This window comes from Procambarus clarkii, chromosome 6 (assembly GCF_040958095.1).
Source record: "Procambarus clarkii isolate CNS0578487 chromosome 6, FALCON_Pclarkii_2.0, whole genome shotgun sequence".
Lineage (NCBI taxonomy): Eukaryota > Metazoa > Arthropoda > Malacostraca > Decapoda > Cambaridae > Procambarus > Procambarus clarkii.
Genome location: NC_091155.1, coordinates 32504093 through 32520714, shown reverse-complemented (window position 1 = coordinate 32520714; position 16622 = coordinate 32504093). Strand labels below are relative to the sequence as shown.

The 16622-nt window shown below is 46.6% G+C and overlaps 1 protein-coding gene across 14 annotated transcripts in view; it reads left to right on the top strand.

Annotated features, from left to right (window-relative positions):
• The window catches only part of LOC123753951 (BLOC-1-related complex subunit 8 homolog), a 65994-nt gene that overhangs the window by 34947 nt on the left and 14425 nt on the right, over positions 1 to 16622 (top strand). The window contains exon 5 of one of the 14 annotated variants that reach the window (XM_069308102.1): positions 3264 to 3303. The exons of the other annotated variants lie outside the window; for them this stretch is intronic. Coding sequence (XP_069164203.1) covers positions 3264 to 3303 — 40 coding nt within the window. The remainder of the gene's footprint in view (positions 1 to 3263; positions 3304 to 16622) is intronic. 14 annotated transcript variants of the gene reach the window in all.

Sequence of the window (16622 nt, the reverse complement as noted above, 5' to 3'; positions counted from 1 at the left end):
AGGATAGAAAGCCAACATGTGTCAAGTTCTGTGCAGAATTTCATGTCTGGAGTATTTAACAAGATTTTATTGGGATCTGTATAGTGATGAGGTCATGTATATTATCCAACAATTCCATAGAAAATATTTCTGCTAGGTTCCTTGGATAGTTTTGCAAAAGTTGATTAAATTTAGGAAATTGTTTTTCATTTCCATTGCCATTCTTGTGGATATTTTTTACAAGCTTATTTAAAATAATTAAGCTGATAAAAATTATGAATTCGTCTTGCAGTGCATTCGTGTTAGCACCTATTCAACTAGGGTTTGGAAGTAATCTTAGTAGCTCTTCATTTTTAAATTAAAACACATTATGCTGAAAGATGGTCAAGTCATGTAGTTGAGGCGGGAAGACAGTACTGTAGTCTTTTTTCACTCTAGCCGAGTCGGCCAGTCGGCCGAGCGGACAGCACGCTGTACTTGTGATCCTGTGGTCCCAGGTTCGACCCAGGGCGCCGGCGAGAAACAATGGGCAGAGTTTCTTTCACCCTATGCCCCTGTTACCTAGCAGTAAAATAGGTACCTGGGTGTTAGTCAGCTGTCACGGGCTGCTTCCTGGGGGTGGAGGCCTAGTCGAGGACCGGGCCGCGGGGACACTAAATCCCCCGAAATCATCTCGAGATAATCTCAAGATAGCACTAAATGATTGCCTGCTACAAGCCAAAGGAACTAACAAACTATTCACTTATTTTACTGCAAGCTGTCATTGGTATCACAGGGATAGGTTGTTATTGCTGCACTAACTCCCATTTATTAACTACTGTACCGACTAAAAATGTGGCTACAGTGGAACCTTGCTTACATAATCTACATAAGGTGGAGCCAATTAATTCCATGTGGTAATTTGTTTGATTCACCAGGCCCTTGGCAACCAATAGTTATTTATTTTTTTGTTTTTTTAACCTCCATTTCATTGCAATATATTGTGTCAAATTGATGCTTGTTATCCCATTCATACCCCATAAATCCTAGAGTTCCTTCAAATTGGAGCTGTGAAGATAATGTTCATAAAGAGGCAAGGAGCTGCAACTAGATCTTCCTATAGTGGACCTTTCCTTTCCTTTATTACCTTTACTCCAAAACACCTGATTTTAGTGTGTATCCTCAGATACAGAGAATCTTGCTTGGAATTGTTGACTCAGGCAGTATAACTGGGATACATTCACTAATTGTATCTGGTTAAAGACATTAGTCTGCATTTATTGTCATTTAACAAGGCATGCTTTTATGGCAAAGTAATAAGTTTATAAAAATGTTTTTTGCTTTCATGTAATGAAGAGTTTAATTAGGGTAAAAATATTGTATATACCAATGAATTTGTCTGATATTTTTTTCAATATTTAGAATAAGAAAATATTTCAGATAAAATATATTGTACAGTAGGATCCTGAATTTGTGATGTTATTTTGCAATAACATCACATTCAATTTATGCAATCTTATGCACAGATAAAAATTAAGTACCGGTAATTATTATTTTGATGGTCTCAATATGAGTCATTGTTAACAATAGTTAGAAAATTCAATTGCCCTCATTGACTGAAGTTTTATCAAATTTAATTTAATTATTTGTTAAAATTAAAAAAAAAAAAAAAGAGTACATTATAAATTAACTCAGAATACTGCGAGCTTTGTTCAACAAATTACTGTATACAGGGTTGAACATGAACAAAAGGAAGTGACAACTGTACTCGCAGCAACAGTAAGCAAGTGCTAGCCCTTAAAAAAGACAATGCAAAGCAGTTGCACATCCCAGCTTGTCCCATGCGTTACCCCTTACCCCCCCTCCCCCCCTCCCCCCCCCCCCCTTCTCATGCTGACTCAGTTTGGCTCCTGTAGCACTGTACACTATGTCCTCGCCTCGCAATTGAGGAACCCTAATTTTATTCCCAGGCAGAACTGAAACAGTTGGGCATGTTTTCTTTCACCTGATGCTTCTGAGTACTTACTGGTAAATTTGTACCCCTGGAGTTAGACAGCATTTGTGGGTGATCATCCTGGGAAAGGTCAGTAGTTGGCCTAGAGAGGGGGGGCCTCGAAAAGCTTAAATACTCTACAAGTTTTCTGTCCCCAATAATGGGAATTATTATCAGAATTTATTAACACTCATTTTTATCAAAAGACTAATATATATAATGTGTGTTGTTTAAAGGGAAACTCCCAATAAAACCTAATTTTACTGTATATTACTTATGAATTTATACTGTTTTATGAACCAGATATCATTGTCATAACAAGATTATAGAAGTGTCATCTCCCACACGACTGTAAGTAATATGAACATTAATGGTCTTACCCCACTCCCTTACCCTCTTCCCCTCCCCCCCCCTCTTCCTCTCTCCAAAGAGAGCTCCCCCTCTCCCTCCCCTCCCCTTCCCTTCCCTTCCCTTCCCTTCCCTTCCCTTCCCTTCCCTTCCCTTCCCTTCCCTTCCCTTCCCTCCCTTCCCTTCCCTTCCCTTCCCTTCCCTTCCCTTCCCTTCCCTTCCCTTCCCTTCCCTCCCTCCCTCCCTCCCTCCCTCCCTCCCTCCCTCCCTCCCTCCCTCCCTCCTCCCCTCCCTCCCTGTCTGTCAAATAGCTGAATGTCTTAGTCTCTCCTCTAAGTACATGAGCAGTTTTTGTAAAAAGAAAACTACTGTACATTTCAGAGTTGAACTAGTATAGTGTGTTGTTATGCAGTGTATTGTGCAGATAAACATTATAATTTTACAGTACAGTACATAAATTATTTGTTAAGCATCAAAATTCACTGGGCATATGTCTCTTTATTTTCCATAAAGTTCTTAACATTGTTTTCCACAAATTGAGTCTTTCTGAAGCCTCACTAGAACACATCCTTGCATAAGATCGGGATCCTGCTGTAATATGTTGGCATATGCTGTGTTGAAAAATCCCAGTTGAAACATTCTTTTTATCCTTGAAATGGATTATTATACTTTAACTGGCAAGTTTACTTTTTCTCAGGGTTAAATTCACCAAGATTTTTATTATTAATATTTTTTTAAGTAGATTAATATGTTAAAGGTTTGTAAAATTGTGGAAAGGAAAGAGAGATTAGAGTATGCTCAAAATTTCCTTTATCTGTATAATAATTATAATATAATTTTCATTTTAAAATGCAATATAATTTTCTTAAAAATGGTAAGTTTCAATTTTACCAAAGTTAGCTATTAATAGTGTTCACAGTGCTCAAGTCCTGATCATTTATCATTGTTGTTCTCACTTTTGTAGGTGTGGTTCGGTGGTGGCTACAAACAGTGCATGTGAATCTGTGAGTAGGTCATGTATATAGGACATTTTGTAATAGCCAATCAGTAATATATAAGCTTAATTTTATAACTTTGAGTGTTTAATAAAGGACAAAACTAGTTCACATTTTGGATTATTATTATATGCTTATTGGCATTGAAATTGCTCTTAAATAATATATAGTACATACAGGACAGCTGAATCCCACTGTTATGCAGGGAAATACATTTCCTTAGATACTGCCTACAATATTTTATTTTATTAAAAATTGTATGGGATAAATAGGATGCATTTCTAACTAGAGAAATTTATCATATGAAATGTTAAATATATTGTATGCACAGTACTGTAAAATATAGTTGTATTGAGGCAATACATGGTAAAACAGCATGCACTATGTTATTCTGCTGGGTCATATTCTGCCAACTTAGTCAGCAGAAACATTCAGGATGTTGAATACAATATTGATAATTTATAGAGTAGTATATTAATAGGCTTGAATGAGAAACCAGAAACCTTCAACATTTAGTGTCAACTTTCAATTTGGTTCCTAAAATTATAGGTTGCTTAGTTGACTTCTCTGTAGGGTGCCTCATTGGCTCCCTGAAGCTATCATCACTGATTAAGTGTCATACTACCTAGTGTCATCAGTTACAGAATTCTTTTTGACTAACGGGGACCACAAGCCAGAACCTGTCCCCCCCCCCCCCTCACAGGGGCGAAGGGAGCGATGGCCTATGATTACTTTACATTTAAAGGTTATTATCTTTGCCATCACAAGGAAAGTACCTAGAAATATGGGTGAATCAAAACAAACCACTGCTTGGTTTAAAAAATGAAACCAAATCCCCCAAAAATGTCAATAGAACTCCCACGAGAAGAAAACAATCAATAAAAACTTAGTGAAACTAACCTCTTCTTCTTCCCCCACCTCCCTCCCTGGAGCTGGTTAGCTCCACCTTTCTCTCTCATTAGGGCCAGGGGTGTGTGCTGCTTATTGTAGGGTTTGGTGTTTTGCCTCTTGGCCTTTTTACTATTTTGTATACTTGACAGGCCATCACATGTACTGTATATGATTATACAGTAGTAACCATTTGTTTCTTGCCTTGCAATGCAGTATCCTCCTGCTGTTTATGCTGTTCTAATGCTTAGTTTGTTTGTTGTGGGCTTTCTGTTTTCTTGAATGTTCTCAATTTTGTGTGTAGGAAATGTGCCAGGTTTGGCCTATCTTCACATACCTGGTTGATACCTGGTTGATGGGGTTCTGGGAGTTCTTCTACTCCCAAGCCCAGCCCGAGGCCAGACTTGACTTGTGAGAGTTTGGTCCACCAGGCTGTTAAATGGGCCTGCTCTTTTGTATTTTTGCCTGTTTACTTCACCCAAAGTCGTGATATAATTTGTTTTTGCAACTTGCACTGTTGTCCTTATGAAGCTTTTGTGTGTGTTGCTGAGGTCTCTTGATGCAGTGTTTGTTTGGTGTGTGTGCTGTCCTGTGTGCTGTCCTGTGTTTGATGGGAACTGGTCTTTGGACTTTCTGACCTTGCTGTGTTCTGGTTTCTATGTATAGTTTCTCTAATTTCTCATCTATGTTCTTTTTTTGTTTTACCTCAGTTTTCTGTTACTTTGATATTTGGTCTAGCTAAGTAAGTGTATTTGCAATTGCTCCTTCAGGGTTTACAGTCGTTATATGTACCATGGATTCTGCTCCGCCTCTGGGCTAATAAGGGTCAACTTTGTTAAAGATTTCCTCATTCTAGGTGATGTATTTTTGTGTGTGGGCCTCGACTTACGATGCTAATTCGTTCCCAGAGACGGATCGTAAGTCGAAATATCGTAAGTCGAAGCAATTTTTCCCATAAGAAATAAAGGGATTTGAATTAATCCGTTTCCCACCCTCCAAAATATTAATATACAAATACATTTTATACTGAATACAATGTTTTTTTCTAACTTCAATACAGTACCTAAGTTTATCTTACCTCTATGGAGGGCTTTTAATGGCATATGGAAAGTTGTGATGAGGGAGGGAGGAGAGGAGTTGTTACTGTTTGGAAGGGGAGTCCTCTTCCATTATCCCATCAGGCAGTGCAATGATGTTTTTGCTGGGGTACTCTCTCCTACGTTTTGCCTGAATACCACTAGGACCTGGTTGTGGTCGAGTGCTTGTTTGTCTCACTACAAATTTGTCAAGAGACATTTGTTTTTCCCTTCGTTTTAACATTTGTCTGTAATTATGCATCACTTTAGCACCCATAATGTCCTTTTTCTTAGTCAGTATGGTGGATGTTAGTTGACTGAGATTTGTTGTACTGCCTACCCAGTCCAACAACCCGCACACCATCTTCATATTTACGAATGATCTCTTCTTTCTGCTCTATGGTCATCCTTACATGGGATTTCATATGTTGAGCCTTACTACTGACTTTCCTGGGACTCATGGCGTAATATATAATAATTACTTTGATGTTCAAAATGCAAAAAATCACCACAAAAGCGAAATTTCTTATAGGCGCAATATCGTCACTAAGCGGGCAGCTGTAGTAAACTGAGGTAGGTCGGCCGCGTGACTGGGAACCACGTGCTCGGTCGACCCGAACGTGTACCAACAAATATCGTAAGTCGATGTCACCGTCGGATGTCGAGTCGCATTTTTCGATGGAATTTACATCGTAACTCGAAATTATCGTAAATAGGGGCAATCGTAAGTCGAGGTGCCACTGTATATTTAAGTGTTAATACCTTTACACTTAATACCTTAATTCATCTGTCAGAGGTAAGGCCCATCTCCCATTTATTTTAAATTTTGCCTTTAGTTATATCTAGGCATTACTTTTGTTTATAGAAATTATCCTTTTTCTCTTTGAGATCCATGATGAGTAATTTCAAGGGTGCCACTGAGGGGACTGGCCAGAAAAAGTGTGTCAAATGTAATAATTGAGGTGCCAATGGCTCTCTGTTCCCACTGTGTGTTCCTTCTTTCTCATAGTAGCAGTTGTGCTTAAGGTCAAGAGTGGCATAGTTGCCTCACTGGGGCTTCTAGTTATTAAGTGCTATGTTAAGGAGTTTCAGAGTTTTGTTTGGCAATTCATATGATGCCAACCATCTTTTGGAGGGAGGTTGAATGTTTTGTGACTTGCTTTAAAATTTGAGTGGGTGATTTACCTCAGAAGTGGGTTGGACTTAGGTCCCCACTTGTTTTCCCTCCCCCCCCCCCCCCCTTGTAGGGGCAAGATGGTTTGAAAAAATACTTGTACCCAGTGGATAGAGAAGTCAAAGGAACCTGGCATGCCCAATATGTTCCTAGCAAGCCAGTGTCATGAGCTTAGGATGGACACTGGCGATGCCATCAATATAGAGGAATTTCATTACTCTTGAGGCACTGTTTTTGCATGATAACAAGTTGGTCTTTCAATGGTGTCTTGAGTTAGATTTGTTGTAGTTTCTCTTGCCACTACAATGTAACCAGACTATTTGGAATGTTACTGGTCATGGTGAGTGTACTGATCATTAGTGCCAAGTGGGTGCAATATGTCTTTAAAGATCCATATAAGTTGTTGGCTTATATTTATGGTTTCTGTATAAGTCTGTATTAAAATAATGCATATATTAATACACATCATATAATTTAGACAAATAAAGTAACATTATCACACAAAAATCACAAAACAGAATATCTAGCTACAACAGGGCCCGTGGAATCATTTGATTTGTTCAAGTGGGATATCTCACTATGGTATTGGAAGTTGAAACAGATGGTCAATGTTCCATAACTAGGAGCCAAGTTTGGTGAGATAGTACAGTGAAGGCTCAAGTGCAGTACAGTACTAAATTATTGTAAAGGGAGTTGTATCATAGAATGATGTACGGTACACCCTTGGTACTTTGTGTTAACAAGATGTACAATTTGACTAAGATGCATACTGTACTTTATTGTACAGAATTTAAATTCAGTTTGGGATAAAATTGTTGGTCCTGTAATGCATTATATTTTTTCCATAAGATCTTTTATCAAGTTGATTATTTCAAGATGTAATGGAGGCCATTAAAAAAATGCAGCAAAATATGCAGATTAATATGCATGTATCCTTGATGAAGATCACATATTTAAGACAGCCAGAGATTATACTTTCATAGAAATATTGTTACACAAGCTTTCCAACTTTCAGTACACCAAGAAGTAAAACAGTTCCCGTGGTGTAGTGGTTTAGACGCTCGCCTGGTGTTTCACGAGCGCTTTGTCCTGGCTTCGTATCTGTGCCGGGGAGGATTTACTGGGCATCAGTCCTTAACTGTAGCCTCTGTTTAACCCAACAGTAAAATGGGTACCTGGTTGTTAAATGATTCAGCGAGGTCACATTCCGGGGAACATAGGATTAAATACTTGCCCGAAACGCTACGTGTACTAGTGTACAAAAATGTAACAACTCTTAAATAAATAAATAAATAAATAAATAAATAAATAAATAAATAAATAAAACATTGCTTTTTCTGAAGGTGTCCAGGTCAATATTCCAAGTCACTTAATCCAGATGTTTGTAGACCCTGTGGGACCTGACGGCTGAGTGGACAGTGCTCGGTATTCATAGTCCTAAGGTTCCGGGTTCGATCCCTGGTGGAAGTGGAAACAAATGGGCAGAGTTTTTCACCCTGATGTGTCTGTTCACCTAGTAGTAAATAGGTACCTGGGAGTTACAGCTGATACGGGCTGCTTCCCAGGGATGTGTAACAAAAAGCAGGCCTGGTCGAGGACCGGGCCACAGGGACGCTAAGCCTCGAAATCATCTATCTCAAGATATAACCCTCTTGTGCACAATGTCATCTACTTTACATTCCATAAGCATTTTTAGTATCCATAAACTCACGGATGAGAAATGAGCTCTTCTCCTTTTTCTTTTCGTCATCCTTCTGATTATGAATCATTTTGTTACCTTCAAGAGTGATGGTCGACTTCACAGTTTGGCCATCAGCAGTAGTCTCTTCAAACTCTTCACCAAGCTTGAACTTTTTTTCTGTTGTCTTGAAGGTGGTGATAGTCTTCATGGTGTACGTGTCATCATCCAAGGAAATTTCAACTGTTGGAGTGGCTGCATTGCTCATCTTCCTCATCACTAGACCCACACCTAAGTGTAATTACCTAATTGTAGTTACAGGATGAGAGCTACGCTTATGGTGTCCCGTCTTCGCAGCACTCTGTCATATAACACTTTCAAATTACTGATGGTTTTGGCCTCTACCACCTTCTCACCTAACTTGTTCCAACCATCTACCACTCTCTTTGCAAAAGTGAATTTTTTTATATTTCTTCAGCAGCTTTGTTTAGTTAGTTTAACCCTTAACCACTGTGCTGCGCCAACCGAGAAATCTCGTTCTGAGAGTTTTACTATTTTTTCTGGGAGGAGCCCCTATGGTTTCCCGGAGCTATCCAGGCTGAATGGATATGTATAACTTTCTGGCATCAGTCAAAGTGCTTGGAGTTCTTGCCTACCGGGGACCACGAGACAGAACCTGGCCCCCTCAGAGAGGCACAGGGAGCAATGACCTATAGAAACCCCCTTGAGGGAGGTTGGGAGCATTCTATGTCTGCCATCGACCAGGACAGGCACCCAGAAAGGTAGGCACCCCATAACTAACCCCTATTCTGGTGAAAAGATTGCTACCGAAAGCCGAGGGAGTGGACAGAACTCCCCAAACAAAATTAGCAAACTAGCATGATGTCATCACGTCGCTGCGCCGCCGTCTACGCAACCCCCCCCCTCCTCGGGAGGGTAAAGGGGGAGCCCCAGACCCTCCGTGCCAGCTATCCAACTGGCAGTTCTTGACTGATGAGTTTACTGGCCAGTCGGGTGCCTCTGGCTCCACTTTTGTTTCAGTTCTGTGCCTTGTGGTCTGGGCTGTCTCTACAGGTGGTGTGTGAGGCCAGGGGTGATATTCCACGGTACTCGGGCTGCATGCGCCTAGGGTTTCCTTCCCTAGGTGCCCTGTGAGTACTACACTTGGGGGCTTAGGGCCTCCTTCCACAAATCACCTTGGGATCTACCTCTGCTGTGTCTTTTACTGCTCGGAACTGAGCCGCCCTTGGGATCAGCTGGGGCTTTTTGCCCTAGTTTGTCTCTGGGTAGGAGGTTGTTTTCGTCACTGGTAGCTGCACGGGGTACTGCACAGCTTGTCTTCTACAATTATAGTGGCCGGCTCTGTTCTGTCTGGGTACGTTGTCCTCTTGCGGGGTTTTTCTTCTGTTTTTGTTTTCTGCCTGGTGGGAGGGTCTCCCTGTTCTTCTCTTTGCTTGGTGGAGTCTCCCGCTTGGCCCCTGTGAATGTACATGTCCCGGGGGTTTAGCTTTTAGCAGTTTGTAGACTTGGGCGCCGGTTTACAGTACCCTGCCTGGGCTTCCCTTAGCATGTACACAAGGCTAAGAGCCCTGGAAATCCCCACAGGGGCTCTGTGGTCTGATGGAGGTGACCTTGAGTCCCCTCTCGCTTCCTACAAGTTTGATGGTTGCTCTTTTCCCTTGTCTCAGGGTAACATTCACTGGTTTTGCCTCCGCCATGCTGCCTGTTAGGTTGGTGGTTCCTTGACCCGGAGTCGTGTGACGTTGATTGTCTGTTCGTACTTCAGTTTTCCCATGCCACTCATTCTGATGTGCGGGTACAGGCAGCAGCCACGTTGCAGGCTGAGTTTAGGGTGCTGCAACGCGCTTGGTTGATTGCAGCCCTGGATGCCCCGAGACTGCCCCGTTTTGGTGATAGGGACCTGGACTTCGGGGTGGGGGTCACTTCAGCTCTGGTTCCGTCCGCCCCTCCTGGTCCTTTCCCTTCGGTTGTGCATTTGATTCCTCCTCCTTGCTTCCAGCTCGGACACGTCTGTGGTTTCTGTGTCGGGGCGGGGTTGTTTGGTGTTTGAGACTTGGGGTTTCTCGGGGGTTTTCTTCCGGGATGGCGGCGGAGGCCTTCGAGCCTGTTCCTCTAGCCGTGCGTAAGGGTCTGACCAGTGGACTCCCTTCCTTAGAGTTTTACGGCTGCCCCGGATTTTTCTTGAGACCGTGGCTTGTGGAGGACGGTTCAGCCCCGGGTCATGCCGTTGAGGTTCCCGTGATTGGGGAAGGGTTGCCTGGGGGGCCTCAGTCCTGTTTGGCCCCCGCTTGGGGTTTTTGTCTCCTAGAAGCGGGGCTGGCAGTTGCTGTGAGGGGGTTTGTTCCTTCCCCCTCTGCATTCCTGTTGGTTTTGGGTCTGCCCTTCCCCGGGTTCGGTTCCGTGTCCTTCGGGTCCATTGGTTCCGTCAGTTCCGTCGTTCCTGGAGGCACTTTCACCCCTTTCCTTATTTTTGTGCGATGATGTTCCCTTCATATCGGGTTCCCTGCATGTCCCTTGGTCAAGGGTGTCTTTGGGCCTGTATGTGCCTCCGTAAGATTCTCAAGGGTTTGCGACGCTCTTCGATTCTTCTGATATTATTGGAACGTCTGTTGACTTCCGGTGTGGTTCCCTCTACTCCCTTCTCGGACTCATTGGTACTCTTCCATTCTCGTTGTTTTCTTTCGATTCTCTTTCGCCTTTTTTTTTTTTGTATTCCCTTCGTCTCTCCTTCCTGTCTCGACGTTCCTCTTATTCTTTACATACTCGTTGCCTATCTATCTACCTATCTATCTATACCCTATCTATCCCTGACATTGAACAAAGGTCTTTCTAATTTCCCTATGGCTCATTTGGGTACTCAGTTTCTGCATTTGTCACCTTGTTCTCGTTCTGACCGTCCTTAATACACTATGTTAATTCCTCTTGAGAATTTTGTAGGAGGTTATCATGTCTCCCCTAACTCTTCTGTCTTCCAGGGATGTGATGTTTAATTCCCATAGCCTTTCCTTGTAACTCACACCTCTCAGCTCTGGGACTAGTCTGGTGTGGTTGAGAGAGTATATAGTGCCTCCATGCTGTAGTTGAGAGAGTACAAGGTGCGCCCCCCCATGCTGTAGTTGAGAGAGAGAATACATGTTGCCCCCATACTGGGGCACACGAGGGTGCATGGTGCTCCCCAAGCTGGGGTTGAGAGTATATGGTGCCCCCATGCTGGGGTTGAGAGTACATGGTGTCCCCCATGCTGTGGTTTATAGAGAGTACACGGTGCCCTCATGCTGTGGTTTATAGAGAGTACATGGTGCCCCCATGCTGGGATAGAGTATATGGTAATCCTGCTTAGGCTTGACAGCAAACCTAATGTAAAATTGCAACATTGCCTCATGAGTTGGAGGATTTGGCATTATCTAGGATTCAACATTAATCTCTTGGCTTTACATGAAGTAAACCACACTCTAGATAGATACTCTGGAATATTTAGATATTCAGGTTGGTTTATAATTGATAAATTTATAATTTATTGTTTATAATTTTGGTTAGAATGTGAACAGTTGGTCTTTTGACATGGGTTTATTCTTGGTACAGTATACATGAGTTTTACTGGTGTATACCTGTGTTTTATTTGTATAGAAAAGTGACTCGGAATCAATTCATAAATTAATTAACTTACATTAAAAAAATTATGGTAAGGAAATACTGAAATCTGAAAGAAAATTAAATTATTTTGAAAAGAGAATATATAATTTTCATGCAAATATTGTCAGCATTAAGTATAATGTTAGAGACTGGAATTTCAGGATCCTTGAAGCATTTTCTAAACATAATTTGTATTGCTGTGGTGATATTTCAAGATTTGTGACCATTAATAATCAGTATAATCAGTGTCACTTTTTCAATTTGTGATGCAAATTTCAGTAGTATATAATATTTGGCTTTTATTAAAAAGAGTGCCCCCATAACATTTTAGCTGTCATTTCTGGGGGGAGCCCCGTCGGCTCCCCAGAGCTATCCCAGGCTGATATGCTAATGTCAGACTTTGGCATCAGTCATGTGTATGGAATTCTTAGGCCTACCGGGGACCACGGCCAGAACCAGGCCCCCTCAGAGAGGCAAGGGGAGCAATGGCCTATAGAAGCCCCCGTGTGGTTGGAAGCATTCTATGTCTGCCATCGACCGGAACAGGCACCCAGAAAGGTAAGCGCCTTAAAACAAACCCCTATTCTGGTTAAAATTGCTACCAAAAGCCAAACTAGTGGATAGAACTCCCCAACAGAAATCAAGCAAACTAGTGTGACGTCACACGCCGCCGCGCCGCTGTCTGCGCAGCTCCCCCCTCCCCGGGAGGGGGAAGGGGGAGCCCCAGACCCTCCACGCCGGCTACCCACACCTCAGTTCTTGAGGCTGATGCTATAGGCGATGGTCGTGTGCTCTGGCTCCGGTGTCGCTACTGCACTGTGCTTTGCGTGTGGTGTTTGTTTTGTGGGTGCGAGAGCCAGGAGTTATCTTCAGTACTCGGGCTGCATGCGCCTAGGGCTGCCTTCACTAGGTGCCCTGTAAGTACTGCCCTTGGGGCCACTTTCCACAGGCTCCTCGGGGTCTGCCTCTGCTGGTCCGTTTTATCTTTCGGTTTTTCGGCCGCCTGTTGGGCTCTTGGGTGTTCTGTTCTCCCTTGTTACCGGCAGGTAAGAGGCAGTTTGCACTGGTAGGGGCGCGGGGTGCTGCACAGCTTGTATTCCCGACATAGCGGCCATCTCTGTTCCTTGGGGTTCGCTGTCCTCTTGTGGGGTTTTGTTTTTCTTTTTGTTTTTGCCTGGTGGGGGGTTCTGTCATTTTATTCAGTTTGTTTTTGCCCTTCCACTGTTCTCCTCGGTGGCGCCCCCTGCTAGGTCCCCGTGAGTGTACATGCCCCTGGGGTTCAGCTATAGAAGTTCGTTTGGTAGTTTTGGGCGCCGGTTTGAAGCACACTGCCTGGGACTACCTGAGCGCGAGTCCTCTTAAAGTAAACGCTCAGGACCCTGGGAATCCCCTAGGGGGCGTGTGAGTCCGATGGATGTGACCCCGGAGTCCCCACTCGCTGTGTGCGAGTTTGAGGGTTGCTCGGTCCCCTTGTCTCAGGGTGACCCTCATTGTTTTTGCCTCTGCCATGCTGCCTGTTGGGTTGGTGATACTTTCGACCCTGAGTCCTGTGAGTGTTGTTGCTTGCTTGTGACTCAATTTACCCAATCCTCTGATGATTCTCTTCGGGTACAGGCGGCGCGTGCGTTGCAGTCTAGGTTTCGTCTGTTGCAACGCGCTCGGTTGGTTGCTCACCCGGATGCTCCGGGGCTGCCCCGCTTTGCTTTTCGAGACCCGGACTTGGGGGTGGGGTCGCTTCGATCCTGGTTCAGTCCGCACCTCCTCGTCCTTCCCCTTCTGTTCGTTCTGGTCCCCCCCCCCCCCCCTGCTTCCGGCCCGAAGCGTCTGAGGGTTTCGGGGTCGGAGCAGGGGTTACTTGATCTTGAGACTCGGGCAGCTTCGGGGGGTGCCCCTTCTGGGGGGGCGGCAGAGGCATTTGAGTCTTGTCTCCCGGCCGAAGCTTCTGGGTCTGACCAGTGGGCTCCCCTTCCTCCAGCTTTTCCGGCTGTTCCGTCCTTGTCTTGTGGGGTCAGGGCTTGAGGAGAGGACTCGGCCTTGGGTCCTGTGGTGAAGGACCTCGAGGCTGGGGAGGGGCTGACTTGGGGGCCTTGGGCCCCGCTGGACCCCGCCTGGGTTTTTCTTCCCTCTCAGCGGGGCTTATTGTTACAAGGAGTGGGGTTTTCTTTTTCCCCCTCTGCGTACGAGTTGGATTTGGTGTCGGCCCCTCCCCGGGTTCGGTGCCGTGTTCCCCGGGTACGTTGGTTCCATCCTTCCGGAGGTTTTCGCTTATCACATCCAACCTGGTGTGGTGCGAGCGGCCTTTGCAGCTTACCTCCTGCGTGACCCGGATTATGCCTCGGAAATGGATCCGTCCGAATTCAGGTTTGGGACTTCGTTCCCTTTCTGGCTCCTTTAGGAGGTTCCGGAGTCGTCCTGGCTAGCAGACTGCCCCTTGTTTGTTCTGGATTCCTGGCATTCCTTCTGTCGTTCCCGCATGCTGGAGTGGCGGGAAGCTTCCATGGTGCTTCAAGTTTTCCTGAGGGGCGAGCTTGAGTACCTGAATGAGTGCTTGTTTGCCCCTGCCCTTCCCCGCGATGTGGGCGTTATTCAGCTCCATGTGCAGGTTCCCACCCTTTCGGCGGCGCTCGTTGCGGAGGACTTGCGAGCCCGGGGCCTTTTGGCTTCGGCCTTGCAGTTCTTTTCCCTCCTGGAGCTGTCCTCAGATTGGCTCGTGGAGGATGTGAGGACGCTTGGGTCCATCCCGAGGTTCGGCACCTTGTCCTCGGCTGCGCGTTCGACGGCTGCCTTGTTGAAGCTGTTCACGCCGATTTTGTGGGATGCGGTTTCCCTGTTTTATGCTTCCCGACTCGCGTGTCGGCAGACGGTGCTGGGTTCCTCCGTGGAATCTGCTTGGGCTCTGGCTCTTAGGCGTTCTTCACCTTCTTTCCTCTTCTGTTTGAGGAGTCGGCCGTGGCGCAGTTTATTCAGGCTGCGTCGGCGGCTTGTCGTCCGATGTCGGACTTGTTGGTTTTCCAGGGGTCCCGAGGTGGGTCTTCCCGGAAGGGTCGTGGTAGGCCTCTGGTGTCAGGTTCGGGTTTGGCTCCTCCTGCAGACCCTCCCTCGTCTGGTCGGCGAGGTGTTCGCTCTGTGCGAGGTTCTGGGTCTCATAAGGGTCGCCGGCCCTTTCGCGGTTTGCCCCATTGACATTGGGGGGGGAGGGGGGGGCGGCTTGCACTGCTCGCCCGCGCCTGGTCCCACGATTCGTGGGCCTTTCGGGTCATGTCTTGCAGCCTGCGGTGGCGTTGGGTGGCCCCTCCCCCCTTGGGGATGGGGGGGGTCGGGGCTGGCAGGGCAGGTTTCTTTCCCTGCGCTCTGTCGAGTCGTCTTGGAGTGGGTACGCTTGGGCGTCGTCGAAACGACGTCGTCCCTCAGATGGGTTTCCCGTCTGTTTCCGGTTCCGAAACGGGACTGCGCGAACCTGCGGTTCATTCTGGACTTGTCCAGTCTGAACCCCTTGGATGGTGTCCCTGGACCTCCGGGACGCTTATTGGCATGTCCCGATTCATCCACGGTTCAGGGACTGGCTCGGTTTTGTTGTGGGGCATCTGAGTTACCGCTTTTGTTGTCTCCCGTTCGGGTTGAACCTGGCACCTCGCATGTTCACGTGCCTTACATGGGTTGTGGTGGCTCGTTTGCGTCTCCTAGGTGTTCAGGTGTTGGCCTACCTCGACGACTGGCTGGTTTGGGCTCCCAGCCGGTCAGCTTGCTTGCTCGCCAGGGATTTGGTTCTTTCCCAGCTCGCCGGGTTCGGGTTCTTGGTGAACTGGAGGAAGTCCCATCTGGTTCCCTCTCAGGTTCAGACTTGGCTGGGTCTCGTTTGGGACTCTCGAACCGCCTCCTTGTCTCTCCCTCCGGAGTCTCTCCTGCGGCTGCGGTCCCGCCTTCGTCTGTTTCTAGAGGGCCCTCGGGTTACCCGGCGGTTGCTCGAGGAGCTGTGCAGGAGCCTGAACTTCGCGATGGTGGTCTACCCGCCGGGTCGGGTTTGGCTTCGACGGCTGTTCTGGTTCCTTCAGGGTCCCCCCTTCCGCCTCTCTCGCGATCAAAGAGTTCGACCCCCGGGGGCCTTGCATCGGTTGCTGCGTCACCGACTTCCTCTTCGGGTTTTTCGGGGTTCAGTGCCTTGGCGCCTACCCGAGCCCTCACTCGATGTGTACACGGATGCGTCGTCTCTCGGCTGGGGTTTTGTGACCAGTGCTCACCAGGCCAGCCAGGGGCGTTGGGATCCGTCCTTCCGTCGAGCTCACAGCACGGTGCGGGAGTTCGAAGGCAGTGTGGTTTGCTCTGGGGAGGATTCGGGTGGCCCGCGGATCGACGATTCAGCTCCATTCGAACTGCTCTCTGGTGGTTCATTGCCTGAACCGCGGGGGTTCGATGCGGTCCTTGTCTCTTTGGGGTTGGTCACTTCGGGTGACTCGTCTGCTGAGTTCTCGGGGTTTGGCTCTCCTGGTGGTTCACGTACAGGGCGTGTACAATGTCTTGGCCGACGCCCTGTCTCGCTTCGTTCCCCTCTCCACGGAGTGGTCGGTCGACGACGAGTTCTTCCATTGGCTTTGCCAGACGTTCGGACGCCTCGAGGTGGACGTCTTCGCATCAGCGTGGTCGCGGCGTCTTCCCGTTTATGCGGCGCCCTTCCCCGATCGCGAGGCCGTCGTGGTCAACGCCTTTCGGCTAGACTGGTCGAGGTGGGGGTTCCTGTACCTCTTTCCCCCAGTTCGGCTGTTGCTCCAGGTCCTGACTCGCTTAGAGACTTACCAGGGGAGAGTTGTCCTTCTGGCCCCTTGGTGGCCGGCCCAGCCTCGGTTTCAGGCGCTGGTTGCTC